Source organism: Micromys minutus (assembly GCF_963924665.1).
Source record: "Micromys minutus genome assembly, chromosome: 3".
NCBI lineage: Eukaryota > Metazoa > Chordata > Mammalia > Rodentia > Muridae > Micromys > Micromys minutus.
In genome coordinates this window covers 10,990,862-11,006,285 of record NC_137972.1, presented here as the reverse complement: position 1 = coordinate 11,006,285, position 15,424 = coordinate 10,990,862, and the positions used below count along the sequence as shown (strand labels likewise).

General features: G+C 45.0%; 1 protein-coding gene across 1 annotated transcript in view; it reads left to right on the top strand.

Moving 5' to 3' along the window:
* PTPRO (protein tyrosine phosphatase receptor type O) overlaps positions 1–15,197 on the top strand; it is a gene marked incomplete at its 5' end in the record, with an annotated part of 194,454 nt that extends 179,257 nt beyond the window's left edge. Inside the window, 4 exons of the mRNA XM_080913926.1 lie at positions 3,798–3,952; positions 6,917–7,052; positions 13,283–13,403; positions 14,322–15,197. Coding sequence (XP_080770052.1) covers positions 3,798–3,952; positions 6,917–7,052; positions 13,283–13,387 — 396 coding nt within the window. The 3' untranslated portion in view covers positions 13,388–13,403; positions 14,322–15,197. The remainder of the gene's footprint in view (positions 1–3,797; positions 3,953–6,916; positions 7,053–13,282; positions 13,404–14,321) is intronic.
* Between the last annotated feature and the right edge of the window lie 227 nt (positions 15,198–15,424).

Genomic DNA, 15,424 nt, shown 5'->3' with positions numbered 1-15,424 from the left:
GGGACAGATACTATGGTTCTCTGTCTTCCATGTACCCAGACTCTGGGCTACTGCTGGGAGTTGGAAATGAGGGTCTGAGGGTCCGTGCTCCCCATCAGGAGATTTAGGAACCAGGCAGGAAGGGAAAGACAGAGAGTCAGGCAGTGAGGGAAGGATCGGCTGGTTCTGAGTGAGAGAATACAGAGCAGCTAGAAGAGAGAAGGCCTTCTCCCCTTCTCCAGGAGATTTAGGGTGCCTCTTTATAATAAAGTCCCGCCCCCACCCCCAGCAATCCTTGATGAAGGAGATAGTCCTCCTTCCTTGTCCACACTGCTTTATTTGATGGTGGATGTGAATGCAAGCATCTGACTCAGGGTGTACCCAGGATTAAATATCCTTTGCCGGAAGGAGTGCCCAGGAAGGGAAGCTCATTGGCTAAACATCCAGGGCCTGTCTGGATATCTAGTTCTCATTAGCATGGAGAATTCCAGGTTCTTAATCTACATGACCAATTGTCACGGTCCTCTCATGGGGTGTCATAGTCATGTGTTACGGATCAGGTAGTTTTGGCAGGGAGCTGGCCCCAGGCCTGCTGTTCTCAGTTCTGAGTTTCCCCTGGGTTTGGGCCTGATTAGCCTTACAGGTTCTTCAGTCCACTTTCCCACACTCCAGCGCTCACTTCAGCCAAAGTCATCCCATTTGCTCTTTATAGATAAGCGTTCTATAGGATATAGTTTCTACTAGTGTAGTCCCCTTGGAACAGGCTATATCTGTTGAGAACCTTACACACACATACACACACACACACACAAAGGAAAGAAGGAATGAAGGAATGAAGGAAAAAAGCCATCCTTAACTACTAGCTGTTGACAGTAGCTCACTCTGGGCTATGTGACCAAATCCAGGCTCACCTCAGTGAGCATGTAGCAGGCCGTTCCATCTGATCCACTCTTTTGAACTGTACAGCTCGTCCTGTTCCCTAAGCAGGCCACTCAAATGCAGTGTCCCTCCTCTATCCAGTTGTCCAGGTCTGAGGCTTTCAGCTCCTTCCCGCTTCCTGCCTACCTCAGAAACCCCTGCATGCCACTCCATCTAAGCACTCTGTCCTTACAATTTTCTTTCTTCTCTTCCTCTCACTGGACACCACCAGTTTCACCAGCAAGTGCCCTGTCTCCATAGAATGAGCCAATCAGAGACCGAGCTGCTTCAAAACTAATAAAACACTATTCAAGTCAATAGATTACCTACCAGAGGTGATAGTTCACAATCATAATGCCGTTTAAACCAAGTCTGCTTTCTGGATTGTTTTAGCAAGGATGCCAGCACCAGCTGCTAAAGAATAGAGAATGAATCTTTCCCAGGACTGCATCTAGGGACAGAAAAACCAAACCAAAATAACAAAACCATGCAGAGTATCTACAGGGAAGATTTTCACAGATCATCCTGTGATCAATAACGTGCTTCTTGTCCTTAGTCTTAAATGATGTCCCCAGCCTTCAATGACAAATGTGAAGAGTCTCAACAGCAGAAATAAAGCAGTAAACAGCAGTGTTTGTCCATAGGACAGTTTAGAGGTTACAAGCATCTTGTGCCCTCTTTTGGCTCTAAGCTGACCATCTAAATTGGCCAAAAAACATTAATTTGTATAAACCAATCTTTTCCTCTTAAGTTTTTTTTTTCTCACATCCACCCTCTTTGCTTTGTTCCACAGTGAGATGTGTAAAGTTCCCAGTTATCTTCTCGAAAAGATAAAAACATGTAGATGAGAAAAATTAGACTAAGAGAATTTAGGATAAGCGGGTCAGATCAAACAGAAGGAAAGGACGGCAACAGCAGCTTGCTACGTCCCAGTGCGTGGAGACTTGTGTGGATTGAGTAAATACCAAAAACTTACCCATTCCCGTGGATCCTGAGCCTTGCTAACAACCGCCAGTTCCATGGTCCTGCCTCAGAACCGTGGGAACACCAGGGACAGTGGGTCTCTTCATTTTACATGCACTTGTATTTATTAGCTGACTGAACTTTCAGATTGGCTGTACTGCAATGTGGCCGTGCAGAGGTGATATGATGATCAGCACGAGGACGAAGCTGACATGTTTTGTGAGCCTTTCTAGACGAGCCAAGCTAGCTGATGTCTAACTTTGAATACCTGTGATATCGAACGAACACTTGCTTTTCTGCGCAGTTTATTATGAACGGGTTACTTAGAACACTCTGTGCTGCCCGTGGGTGGTATACAGTGGCAAAGGGGCCATGGGTATAGCTGAAGAAAGGGATCGTTAGCTCTGTAAGTCTTACTATGACTCTGCACATATTGCTTATATCAAATCTACTTGCATAGATGCGAATTCTGCTCCAGACTGCTCAGTCTCGCTTTTTGCAATTCATTTCTTTTTGCTTCCCGAATATAAACTTGAGTTCCAGGCCTTCCAAGATGTTTGCTAGAATATTCTATCCACTGAGTGGTTTGTAGTGTCCTTTGCAAGTTTGAGGAATGAACCAGATCGTTGAGAAGAGCCTAATGTGTGAACCAGCCTCAAGGCCAATAACGAGAGAAGAAATCGTTCTTCTAACTTATCGAAGACTAAATGATGTTGATCTTGAAAAATCCTTATCCTGGTGGCTATATATCTAGCTTAAGGAGGATTCAGTGCATGGGCCAATATGAATAGGATTAATATACCATTGGGGTGACCCACCCCCACAGATATTGTATCAACTGGCTATGAAGGTTTGTCCCTGTTGTCCCTCAATTGCTAATCACACCAGCAGCACCAGGCTGGCAGGAAGTATAGATGTTGATCTCTTTCTGACCTGCCTGACAAAGAAACCTAGCCTTCATGGGGGAGGAATCTCTCCCACTAGGCAGGCTAATAGCTTTTTCAGTGTGAGAAGGAAGTGTGGAATTTGAGGGATACAGAGCCGGGGCAGAGGGAGAGACTGCCCCAGCAAACTCGCCAACTACCTTATCCGATACAGATGTCTCTGTGTCTGTATTATCAAACCTGAAGCAGGACCCCAAAAGCCCCACAATCATATACAAACTGACTGACCTCAGAACAAAGCACAAAAGTGACTGAGAAGATGCTAGCGACCCACCCATTACTCACTTCCTGTGCTAGGTTTCCTCACCTCAGGCCTCAGGACAGGACTTCTCAGATAAGTGCCTTCCGTGGTTGTTTGGAAAGTGTGTTTTTGGCAAACATGCAAGGGTCAAAGGAACATGCCATCTACAGCTGTGGATGCAGCTGGTCTTGGACTCCGGTCAGACGCCCTGAGAATCCTGGGGTAGGGGGTAGAAATGCCGCTGTAGGGCTGGCCAGTTCTGATGGGGAGATTCATTATTGCTCACCGGCGGCGCAATCTGCAGAATGCACGTGAATGTGACCTCTTGGGAATTTCCCAGAAAAGCTCATCATCTGGAAGATGCCTCTAAGTGAGGGACCAGGATTCCACTGTCAGGAAAAGCGACATGTTGGGCTGTCAGAGAGCTCTAAGAAGAACAGCAATGGTAGCCTCCAAAATTTTACTGGCCAGGGCTGCAGCAGCTTCTAGCTGGCAGAGTTAGCATGCCAACCCAGGTCTGCCTAAGCTCCGATTCTTAGCTACTGGCAAACAGATGTCAGTCAACCCACGCGTCTAACTCTTGCACCTTCATACAATAACTAACCTTTCCCCTCAGGTGCTCAGAGCTCGGAAGAGATGGGTGATAAAAAGGAGAAGACTGTAGCTCCACCTTGGTCTTCCACGTTGGCTCTAGTCATGCTAATTGTGGATGAGGTGACTGATAGGTTGTCTTTAAATTTTCTCCCCTACAGGCTGATGAGGCACAGGATGTGATGCATTTTAACTACACGGCCTGGCCCGATCACGGCGTGCCTCCAGCAAATGCTGCCGAGAGCATCCTGCAGTTTGTATACACCGTCCGGCAGCAAGCCACCAAGAGCAAAGGGCCCATGATCATCCACTGCAGGTGACCTCAGCTGCCATTTTCTGTCCGTTACCTGGCTTACTGTTGTGACAAAATTACCGGACAATAGCTGCTTTAGGGAAATGGGTTGAGTTCAAGGGTTTTGTATGTTTGGTGGGAGATCAGCATGGAAAGGGCTTCAGACAGCCACGTCATGAAGCAGAGAAAGATGAATGCTGGTGATGACAAATATTCTTTTTATTCAAGCAAAGGCTGCAGCCCATATGACAGTGCCACCTGCCTTCGGGTTGGGTCTTCCCACCCCAGTCAACCTGTCTTGAAATGTCCTCTCAGGCATGCCAGGAGTTTGTCTCCTAGGCAAACCTGGATCTGTTAAGTTGACAGTATTGGCCATCGCAAACAACGTGGTTTTTCCTCCCATCAAACCTTGATCAGATTTGATCATAAGTTGTCATTTTAAAGTATGTACTTAGTTGATTTTTTGCTGTAAGCACTGTTTACTTATCGTTCAGCTATTTTGTAACTACACTCTGTAGAGGACAGTTTTTTAGTTTGCTCTTTTTAAAGAATCTTACATGTAGTCCAGTCAGGCCTCGAACTCACTCTTTAGCCCAGGCTGACCTCAAACTTCCAGTGATTCTCCTGCCTCAGCTTTCTTAAGTATTTCTTAAAACATTATTATCCTAATTTTAAAAGCAAAAGAACACGAGAGAAATACAAAGACTTACAAAGGTTAATTCATCTGGAGCATAGAAAAATTAAGATTCAAATCTACATGCATGGGTCTTCCAAGGTCAGGTACCATGTGACATCACTACCAACAAGGACAAATTCTACAATGCTTCTTGCGGCTCAGAACAGTCGAAATAGCCTTAAGAGAAGACAGAGGGTAAGGAAACACAAAAATATTTGTATTAGATAAATGCGGTTGCACTTCAAACTTGCTTCTGGGAATTCAGAACCTAAAGTACAGCAGGACAAATGGCTTATAACATTCTTTTAAATCACAATTCATACCAATTCCTTAAGGGAAGTGTTTTCTCTGATGTAAAGTTTGCCTGCCCACAAATGAACACTAAATTCTAAAATGACTAGATGTGATAAAGTGGTCATATAGCCTCAAAACTTAAAAAAACTAACAAATAAACAAACAAACAAAAAAAGACAGCTTAAAATGTTTGTTTGTTTTTTTGGGGGAGGGGGTTGGGTTTTTTTTTTTTTTGGTATTTATTTTATGTATGTGAGTACATTGTAGCTGTCTTCAGACACACCAGAAGAGGGCACCAGATTTCATTATAGATGGTTGTGAGCCACCATGTGGTTGCTGAGATTTGAGCTCAGGACTTCAGTCAGTGCTCTTGAGTGCTGAGCCATCTCTCCAGCCTGGGTCAAAACTTTTGGATGTATATTAAAGAGGTAGAAGTGTGGTGGTTGATGTTAGGGGACAGATCCAGAGCGATCCCACCTGGAGCAAGTGCCTTTCAAGTAAAGATTTAGCACCTTGTCTTGTTGAGCTAAAATGTTGATCCTGTGATGTTCCCTTTCTCTGTCTCTCTGTCTCTCTGTCTCTCTGTCTCTCTCTCTCTGTGTGTGTGTGTGTGTGTGTGTGTGAGTGTGTGTGTGTGTGTGTATGTGTGTGTGTGTGTGTGTGTGTGTGTGTATGACCAGCAATGCTTGTAAGCTGCTAAGGTGCTGTTGAAGGAGCTGTTCCTTCTCATCGGCCCACCTTAGACTTTTTGCAGCTTCAAAGCATGTTGCTGCAAATGAAATTATTCTCAACCCAGTTCTCTGAAGATAAAGCTGCTGGCAACTGTGGGGGACAAACCCATACACTCCTTTCACAGCTGCCAGCCAGTGCCATGCGGGATGTGACTTTACAAATGCACATTTGATGGCAGATCATTTTATCTGAAAAGCCCCAAGAGAAAATAATTATCCAATAGAAAAAGCAAACCGGGCTCTGAACTCAAAGGCTTTTAGATTTGGGGTCTTCTTCTTTTCTTCTTCTTCTTCTTCTTCTTCTTCTTCTTCTTCTTCTTCTTCTTCTTCTTCTTCTTCTTCTTCTTCTTCTTCTTCCTTCTTCCTTCTTCCTTCTTCCTTCTCCTTCTCCTTCTCCTTCTCCTTCTCCTTCTCCTTCTCCTTCTCCTTCTCCTTCTCCTTCTCCTTCTCCTTCTCCTTCTCCTTCTTCTTCTTCTTCTTCTTCTTCTTCTTCTTCTTCTTCTTCTTCTTCTAGAAAATTCCACATCTAAACAGGCTCAACTGTCTCTTTACCCAAAATGTCAGTGTAATAGAGTTTGGAGCCCTCGGCTCTGGGCTGATTGTCAGAAAAACCTTACTGACTTTAACACGCAGGACCAGAGACTGGGGGGCTGGCAATGCTGATCTACGTCTGTCTTAGCACTGGGGCTCAGGCTGGATGAGAAGAATTCAACTGCTAGCGATTCAAGAGATTGCTGGGAGATTCGTGCAGATTAATTGCTGGGCCAGTAGAGAGGCACATGTCCTGAATGGCTGTCTAGACGGTCAGCTGACCATGTACAAGTGTTTATGGCCCCAGAGCTGGATTTAGGCAGTGGGTTTGTCAACTAAACCTTTGAGCTGGGTTGAGCTGGTTTCCAGGAATGATGTGTGTAAAGGCTACCCCAGAGACAGGAGACTGTAAATATGCACCCAGCCTTAAGGGGAGGGTGAACTATCTCCCTCTTGAGGTGTTCAGTGTATGGTCTTCACCTTCCTCTAAAACAACAGAGAGCCCAGGGCAGAAGTGGTACGAAGCCTTACCTCTTTAAAGAACGAGCAGGTGATGCTCAGAAAAGTGGCATCTAACCAGCACCAGTCACCACAGCATTTCCAAGACCCAGCTAAATGCAAGGCACTATGGGAGAATCAGTTCCCCCTTCACTGCTGCCTTGAGATTTGGCTGCATCTCAGAGGTAGAGGCTGAGTGGTGGTTTCCAGCGGCTCAGAAGACCCGGCATAGCTCACCATCTGAACCTTCCTTTGTAGTGCCGGCGTGGGACGGACAGGAACCTTCATTGCCCTGGACAGGCTCTTGCAACACGTTCGAGATCATGAATTTGTGGACATCTTAGGGCTGGTGTCAGAAATGCGCTCATACCGAATGTCCATGGTACAGACAGAGGTAGGAACAGAATCGATATGCATGCTTAGATTTGCTCTTGACGGAAAACACCCCACTACCCAACTTCATGCTTTAATCAGACTGCCCCAATGTTTTTACATCGCTCTTTCCCGTTTTCTTGATGTGTATACTTGAAACCACCCCATTCCAAATAAATAGGCGTCAAGCTCTCAGAAGGCCATGGTGTGTAGACTATACTTGGTAAAGATACTAGCTTTATCTGCCTTTTAGGGATATGGAGCATGCGGGAGGAGGGGGCGTCTACAATAGAATACCTTTTGTGGGCAGTGTGGTATTCACTGAAGGTAGCAGCCCATCTGGAGAAAGAGGACTGTAAGACAGATATAGATTTGATTTATATTTGAGATGACAGACTGGTCAGTAAGTTTGCCATTGGGCTTTTTCCTCCACCTGACTCTGTCTCCACTCACTTCCGATAATGACCTTCTTGGTTTTAAGGATTGCCACACACCCCCCATCCACCACTACTCTCCCATTCCTTCCATCAATAGTTCTCAATCTGTGGGTTGTGACCCACGTGGAGGCTGCAGATAGATCAGTTATCCTGCCTATCAGACACTTATATTACGTTTCACAACAGTAGCAAAACTACAATTATGAAGTAACAATGAACTAATTTTATGATGGGGTCAGGTTGACCACACCATGAGGAATGTATTCCTATTCGTTAGGAAGGTTAAGAACTAACACCTTAAACGAAGGAGTGGTGCATCCCAGCATCCCCCAGTCTTATTAACCAGTGTTCCTTTTGCCCCCTCTTCTTCCAAGTCCTTTCCCTTGAAGCTCTAGAATGCGCTCAGCCTGGAAGGACAGCTCCAGGCAGCCTTCTGCTGCCCACCAGCTAGGCAGAGTGTACCCGTGTGACTGCAAAAACCCACGTACAGTGGCTTTTTTTTAATAATCCAAGCCACTGGGCTGCTAGTTACTCCCTGGCCTCAGGGGAACAACAGAGCTTTCCCTGGAGAAGCCTGTGGGTGGAAAATCTTCAGGACTAGAACAAGGTCAGACTTGACTTCTTCAATGCCTTGCCCTTCCTCCTGCAGCTTCTACCCAGAACCACTAGATGTCAGTATAACTCAAATAGCCTGGAGGGCAATTGCAGTCTCTCCATCGCAGACTTTAACCAGTTTATTTCCCACCCCCACACCACCTCATCACCACAGCGCCATCTCAGCAAAGCTTGGCAGTGCCATTCAAATGTATTCATTGCCAGGCTGCTCCTAGGCCACAGTAGTTCGGAGCTGGTGACTCATGAGCGAACGTCTTAATGATAGGGAACATTACCCAGGGAGGATGTTGTCCCCGTCACAGAAGTTTCTTTTTGCCGTAGATGGCGACTCACATGGCAGTCACACACAACTGGTAAGCGTACAGCAAAGGACGGACTGCATGCAGAGTGACCTGCCATAAAGGGGAAGTCTGAGCCACACCCCCTTCCTTTGGAGGGTCAAGGAGCATCTTGACAGAGGGGCCAGAAAGATTCCAAGAGCCACAAGAAGTAGATCACACTGAGCAAGCATTGTTCTTCTGAACACAACAGAGCAGCTGAAGACATGAACTTGTAGCAGTAGTAACAGCATGCTCAAAATCTGAGCAAGATCAAGCCAGACAAATCCCAAGCTGGAGAGGGGGAGGCGGGCATTGGGGTTCTATTGACAATTGATATCCTTTCGGGAGAGGCAGGCAGTTTTCTTCAGGGACACAGGGCCTGGGGAGCTACCCACAATTCAGTAGATGTCTCACACCTATGTACACGACAGAGACAACACTAAGTAGACTCAGTGAGTTTGAAAAAAAGTGAAAAAAACAGAGCATATGACTTTGGAAGGGGAAAAGTCATGGAGGGACAAGGGAGAGGTGGTGAGGGAGGGAATAAGGGCTGGATCCGAGCCTGAAGTTTACTGCCTTAAATACATATCCTGATACTCAATAATCTATCTCCATTACATTGATATGTAATAGTTACTTTCCAAAATATACTCTCATGGGGTAGCTGTTCTTAACCTGTGGGGTCTCTACCCCTTTGGTTGTCAAACTAACGACCCTTTCACAGGGGTCACCTAAGACCATCAAACCCCACAGTATTTACACTACAGTTGTGAAATAGCAACAAAAATAATTTTATGGTTGGGGGTCAGCACACATTGAGGAATTGTTCTAAAGGCTCCCGGTGTTTGGAAGGTTGAGAGCCCCTGTTTTACAGTCTATGTAAACCCCACACTTCGAAGGTTACTCTACAAATCGCGTTTGATAAATTGTGTAACTTGCTTCCTTAATTTATACCTCTTACAGTTTTGCTGATGTTGGTGATAGGCTGGTTACTTTTGATTTTTCACAACCACAGAACCCTCGTCGGTTTTTGAAAACCACCTTTGTACACACAACTCCTCTGGCTCCCTCCCAATCTTACTGTTTGTCTTCAGTGTGATAATCTCAGAAAGCAGACCAGCTTCTGGGGCTTCCTGCACAGTCAGGTCTCTGCTTTGTCTCTCCCTTATTTTTGGCCCCAGTTTTAGTTGTCTGGCTTCCTTCTTTACAGTCACATTTCTGGTTGACTTCTTCATGAAAACTGTCTTTTGAAAGACCGCGGTTCCTTCCAGGAACTTGCTGGGAGATCCTAGGGGTCTGGGTCTCTGAGCTTCATGGGTCTCTTGGCTTCCTTCTTTTCCCAACTCCCCCAGCCTTACCCTTGAGTTCCCTCAGGAGTCCTGAATGGACATTTTCCCAGTTCTTTATTTATGCCTGCTTTATCGGTTCTATCTAGAACATCTTGTTCACTTGCCTCATTTTCCCTTGTTTCTGCTTTCTCCCTGGTCCGACCCGTATTTCCCAATACAAGTTCTTTTATCTCTTGTTTGTCCTTCAGCCCACTCACACTCAAACCCTGCTGCCTGCTAATTCTCTTAGTTAATAAGTAAGGACCAAAGAACAAAATGATTTTCCTTGCACTTGTCAATCAGGCATGACAGTCGGAAGGACAGAGTCAGTCTCCAGTGGAGAACTGGGCCTTATGAACATAATCAACCCTAGAGCTGAAGAGCTCATCCCTCCCCATCTTTGGTTGATAAATCTCCAAGCACCTACCTCCTGGACTCCATCACAACTTGCTAGTCCCCCTCCTGCCCCCAGAAATGGCAAAGGTGACTAATTGAAGTAGCCTGTTCTCAGGGCTTGCCTTGGGTTGCATCAGGGCTTCTCCATCCTTGCGGGAGATAAAACAGAGCCAGAGCCTCAGCTTTGGGACTTCCCAAGTCCTGTCACCTCTTCAGAGTCTCCACTTCTCACCTCTAAAACGTGACTGACAGTTGCCATGTGTTACCATGAAGAGAGCAGGGGACAGGCTGACAGGATCCATGAAGACACTTGGAGTCCACAGCCCGAGTATGTCACAGATGGCTCGGACTCCTCCCGGCCCCCTGCGCTGTGCTCTATTCTTAGCAGACATTTTGCTTGGTTTTCTTTCAGTCCCCTCTCTGGGGGTCAGTGGAGGCTTTGCTTTGAGCAGATTGTCCTCACTGTGGGCAGCTTGGCTTTCTCCGGGTCTTATGGATGTGTCTATAAACAGTCTTGTACTTACTTTTCCTATCTGTGTGGCTCTGACACTGTTCTCTCTCTTTTATTTTTGCTTAGTTTGGAGTGTGGGGCTTTTTTAATTAGCATATATCAATTATATACAATTAGATGGATATACATAATGATGAGCTTTGTACTGCATCTGTAGACATGTATATGATGTATTTTGAACAGATTCACCTGCTCCCATTACTCCCCTACTTCCGTTGAGCCTCTCCCTTCCCCATCAGCTTTCCTTCGGTTTTCACATCTCGCTGTGCACATACAACCCGAGGAGTCTAATCACAGTGCTTTACAGCGCACAGACGAGTCATTTTTCTCAGGAGTGTGGACAACTCATCTGTGCAACACCACCGAAGATGTGCTTGATTTTGGTTTTGACACAGAGTTTAGCCACCGGGCAGCCATGGTGCATGAGTCCAGACCAGAGCCTGGTCTGTTCCCAGCATTTGAATGACACCAGAGCTAATGGGGTGACGTGTGAGGCTGGCTCAGTGTAGTGAGATGTTATCATAACATAAGGGAATGTGTTGTCTCCAAAGGTTATTGAGAACACAGAGCTGAGGTTCCTACCAACTTCGGCTTACAGCATTTGCTTTTATCTTTTGTGTGAGGCTGCTTGCACAAGGCTGTTTAAAATCCTGTGGACATCTTGGATGCACTTTATTTCAGGGTAATGTTTAATTGAACCACTGATAATGAAGCAGTTGAAGTAAAGAAGGGGGGAACATGAAATTAACTTATTTCATGGCACAGAGACAACTAACTGTAATATCCAGGGGCTTTTATCTCAGCTTTCAGGCAGGTACAGCTACTCATGTGTGCATGCGTGGTACACACATATACACATGCATTCCTGTGACGCTGAATTTTCACATAGTACATCAATATGCAAAATATTCTGTGATACACATATGTCACAAATTACCCAAAACTTTTAAATCCCATTTTAGAAATTGCTTCTTTCCACTGTTTTCTCGTGTGTGAAACATTAAACATTTTTCTACATTCCCGGCCGTCTGTGACTGTTTTTCTATTGGAGCATTAGCTTTGATTTTTTTCAATACTTTATCCGACTATCTGTGTCCAAGCCATTTACTTATTTTATGTCTCCAAAAATAAGAAATAATGGCTACCTTATAATGCTCAAAATTATCACCAAACAATCTCTTCTTTCTCCCTTCCTTATCTGTGCTCAGTTCATAGATGAAAACCCACCATTTTAACTTTTTTTTCTTCCCTATTTGGTCTTTATTTATTCTCTGACACATGGCCACACTGTGCAGTCCAGGCTAACATTCAACTCTTTCTGTCCCCTAATACCAAGATGACTGTCATGAGCCACCCCCACCAAATTACTTGGCCTCCATTTGCCTATGTTTTAAAATTCCCTGGATTTGCTTTAAGTCACTTAACTATAAGCTCTTACAAACAAGGAAGAGAAGACACTTTTTGTCTCCCAGGAGTGACTCGTATAGTGGTTGTTTATTTGTCTATCTGTAGGTGTTCCTGGTTTATGAAACCTTTCAACAAAAACCAACTCCAACTCATTGGGGCTGTGGAGTAACTGAAAGCATCTCCCTTCCAATGTGCTTCTCCCTCTCACCTTTTTTTGGGGGGGGGTTGGTTTTGGTTTGTTTGATTTTTACATAGGGGAACTTGTGATTTTTACTTATATTTTTCTATTGCTTATAATTTTAGGATCTCCTTTTATAATCAGAAAATAATTAGCCCATCTTTTCCTTCTCATTTTTTCTTTTGTTATTCCTTTTATACTTCTGGAATTCGTGTCCACATATGACGGAGGTGGGAAATTTTCAGTTTTCAAAATTCACCAAGTTGCACATCCTTTGCCTTCAGGACTGTGGAGTGAGAGTCGGCACAGCACAGCAACTTCACCTTAGAAGGCTGAGGACCGCATACCTGAAATTTGCTCAGAGAGTAGTTCCTGGGGGTTATTATTGTCACCAGAACAGAGAATGACAACAACATGACGTCACACCTGTTCACTGACATAACTAATTACCATCTCGCTGAGTATCAGATCACCACATCTTACACCTTATATCCATACATTATTCACTATATTTCCATAGGGCTGGAAAAAGAACATTAAAGGATTCTGATGTGGGGGACACCAGAGGCGATGGCCCAGTGGGCACAGGTATAATCTGAGTTTGGGACCTTAGCACTCACATTAAAACTGGGCGTCAGAGCACTGGCCTATATCCCTGGCACCAGGAGGAGGAGACTGAAGGGGCCTTGGAGCTTGCTGTCCTTGCCAAATCTGCAAATGAGGAAGCTAGTACCACAAAAATACAGGGGAGAGGATGATAGACAAAGCTATCTGATTTTGACCTCTGGCCTCTACCTACATATTCACATCTATGTACAAGTACGGGCACATATGAAGACATGTGCACACACACATGAGTTCTAAGGAATGATGTCCTAAGGGTTATCACTAGTAAAATACCTTTAAAGCGCAGTCTCTTGGGTGTTAAGACTGTAAGGTTGTCTCTGCAAAGTCATGAAGGTGGTTTCCTTTTGCAGCAGATGCTGATCACCACACCGTCTGGTAGCTTCTCCCTCTTCACGCATGCTCCTCTCTGAGGCCCATTTGTGCTTCTCCCTAGGAGCAGTACATTTTCATCCATCAGTGTGTGCAGCTGATGTGGCTGAAGAAGAAGCAACAGTTCTGCATCAGTGACGTCATCTACGAGAACGTCAGCAAGTCCTAGTTCAGAATCTGGAGTGGTAAGTAGAGAAGGCCTTAGCATGTGGGGATTGTGTAGACTCTCGATTTCATGTGCCCCTTTCTGTCCAAGTCTGAGGCACCCAGAGGTGGCCATAGTGTATTATGTGTCCTGTATAGTTGGCTTGAAATGTCAATGCCCTCTGTGGGTCTTAACAACAGAGGAAGCTTCTGAAGTTCATGGATAGTTTCCCCTCTACCCAGAACCCTTCATCATACTGATACTGGATTTCTATCTGGCACTTAGAAACACAACCTTCCACCTATACCTAGACAGGGGTGCAAATGTTATGTAGATTACAAGAGTTATAAGCTAGAGTCAAGATCCCCAAAAGAGTTTGAATTGGAGTGGAGACTCCTCCAAAGGAAAACAATATTGGTCATAGAGCCTCCTGGACGTCACTTACCACGTGACCAGCTATTTGGGGGGCTGGGGGGGGGCAGAAGCAGAATGACCATGTTCAGTAGTTTGCACTCACATTTTAACTACAAGACATGACTTGGAGATATGAGAAATCTTGACTGAAGTAGCATTTATCTCAGTATCGGAGCAGGATTTCTGACTACGGAAGGGTGTAGAAGCCTTTGAGAGAGTGGGAGGCATCCAGGGAGAAATACAGGAAGATAGGAAGCATGCGCTCTGTGACCGTAGCAGGATAGCATCATTATGCTACCTCGGTATCCACCAGGGAGGGGCCAGAGCATCACGGGCCACCTGGAAGGAAGCAGCGTAAGGGAAGAGAAGAGATGAATGTGTAAGTGTAGAGAAAATATTCAGAGACATTGGAAGGACAAATCCCAAAAAAAGATAGATAAATTCAGGGCTGCCCAAGAGTTGTGGGGCTGAGTATGGTAGGAAACGGAGGTGGGAAAGGATGGTTAATACACCAGGATGCTAACTATGTCTCTCTCATGCACAGGTGAGGACATGCCATCTACCCATCCTCCCTTGCTTCCAGAGTCTTTAGAGGGGCCTTTAGTCACTCCGCCAAATGGAGTCCCCACCTTGCAGTATGTGGACACAGAGGAGGTTTACCTCCTAGAACCGAGAAGACTCAGCCTTAAGGAGCCTACAGCATCGTTTGGAGTCTTTTGGAGTCTTTTCACTTCTAGATGTCTGATGGACGAAAATCACTAGGATTCCAGAAAGATCAAAATGCTCTTCACAGGGCAGGAAGTGAAATACTTCCTGATGGTTTTGTTGGCTCTTTGCTGCTTGGGCTGGGTTGATTTTTTTTTTAAGTGCAATAATTTCTGTATAATTGTGATTTACATTCACAATTCAGAATTTTTTTCTGCCCACATCATTGATCAATGCCACAGCCTTGGAAAGAGCCAACCTTATTATGGAGGGTTATTTCATCACTGAAGAGACATGGCTATGCAAGAAGGCGTGGTGACAGATCTCCTTCAAAGAAAATGAGCGAGTGTGCCTCTCGCTCCAACCTTGAAGCTAGGGGTCAGGAGTAGGTGGGCAGGCAGGGAAGAGAGAGGTTCTACTCACACATCAGCTAGCTTATCTTTTCCTATTTCGAGTATGAAAACCTGTGTTTCAAAGTAGAGTAGGAAAAACATTACTTGTCTGACTTGTTCTAGTGGGTTTCTTCCTTGTTGACAGTTGGGAGTTTCTTCCGTGGCCCTTTTGAACTGATGTCACGGTCCTTTTCAAATAGCCAGAGCTGATTCAACAGTTTTGAGTTTGACTCTGAACTCTGAGAAATCTTGGTGCCTAGCCTTCATGTTTATTTTTCTGTCCACCTGTGTACACACACACACACAATAGTTTCTCCAAGAGCTATAGGCTGTAAAAATGCACTTTCTTCCTACCCAGAGGAGCTGGGAATTCAGAAGTCGACATCGAACTCAGCATGTTAGGACAGTTATTGGATACCATTCCTTAAGAATGCTGTTGAGCACCTCTCCAGATTCTGACAGGAGATTCTCTGGGCCTTCTTTGCATTTCTGTTGTCAGATTCATTTTAACCTGTGTAGCTAGTGGCATTATATTCTTTGGATTTTGTAT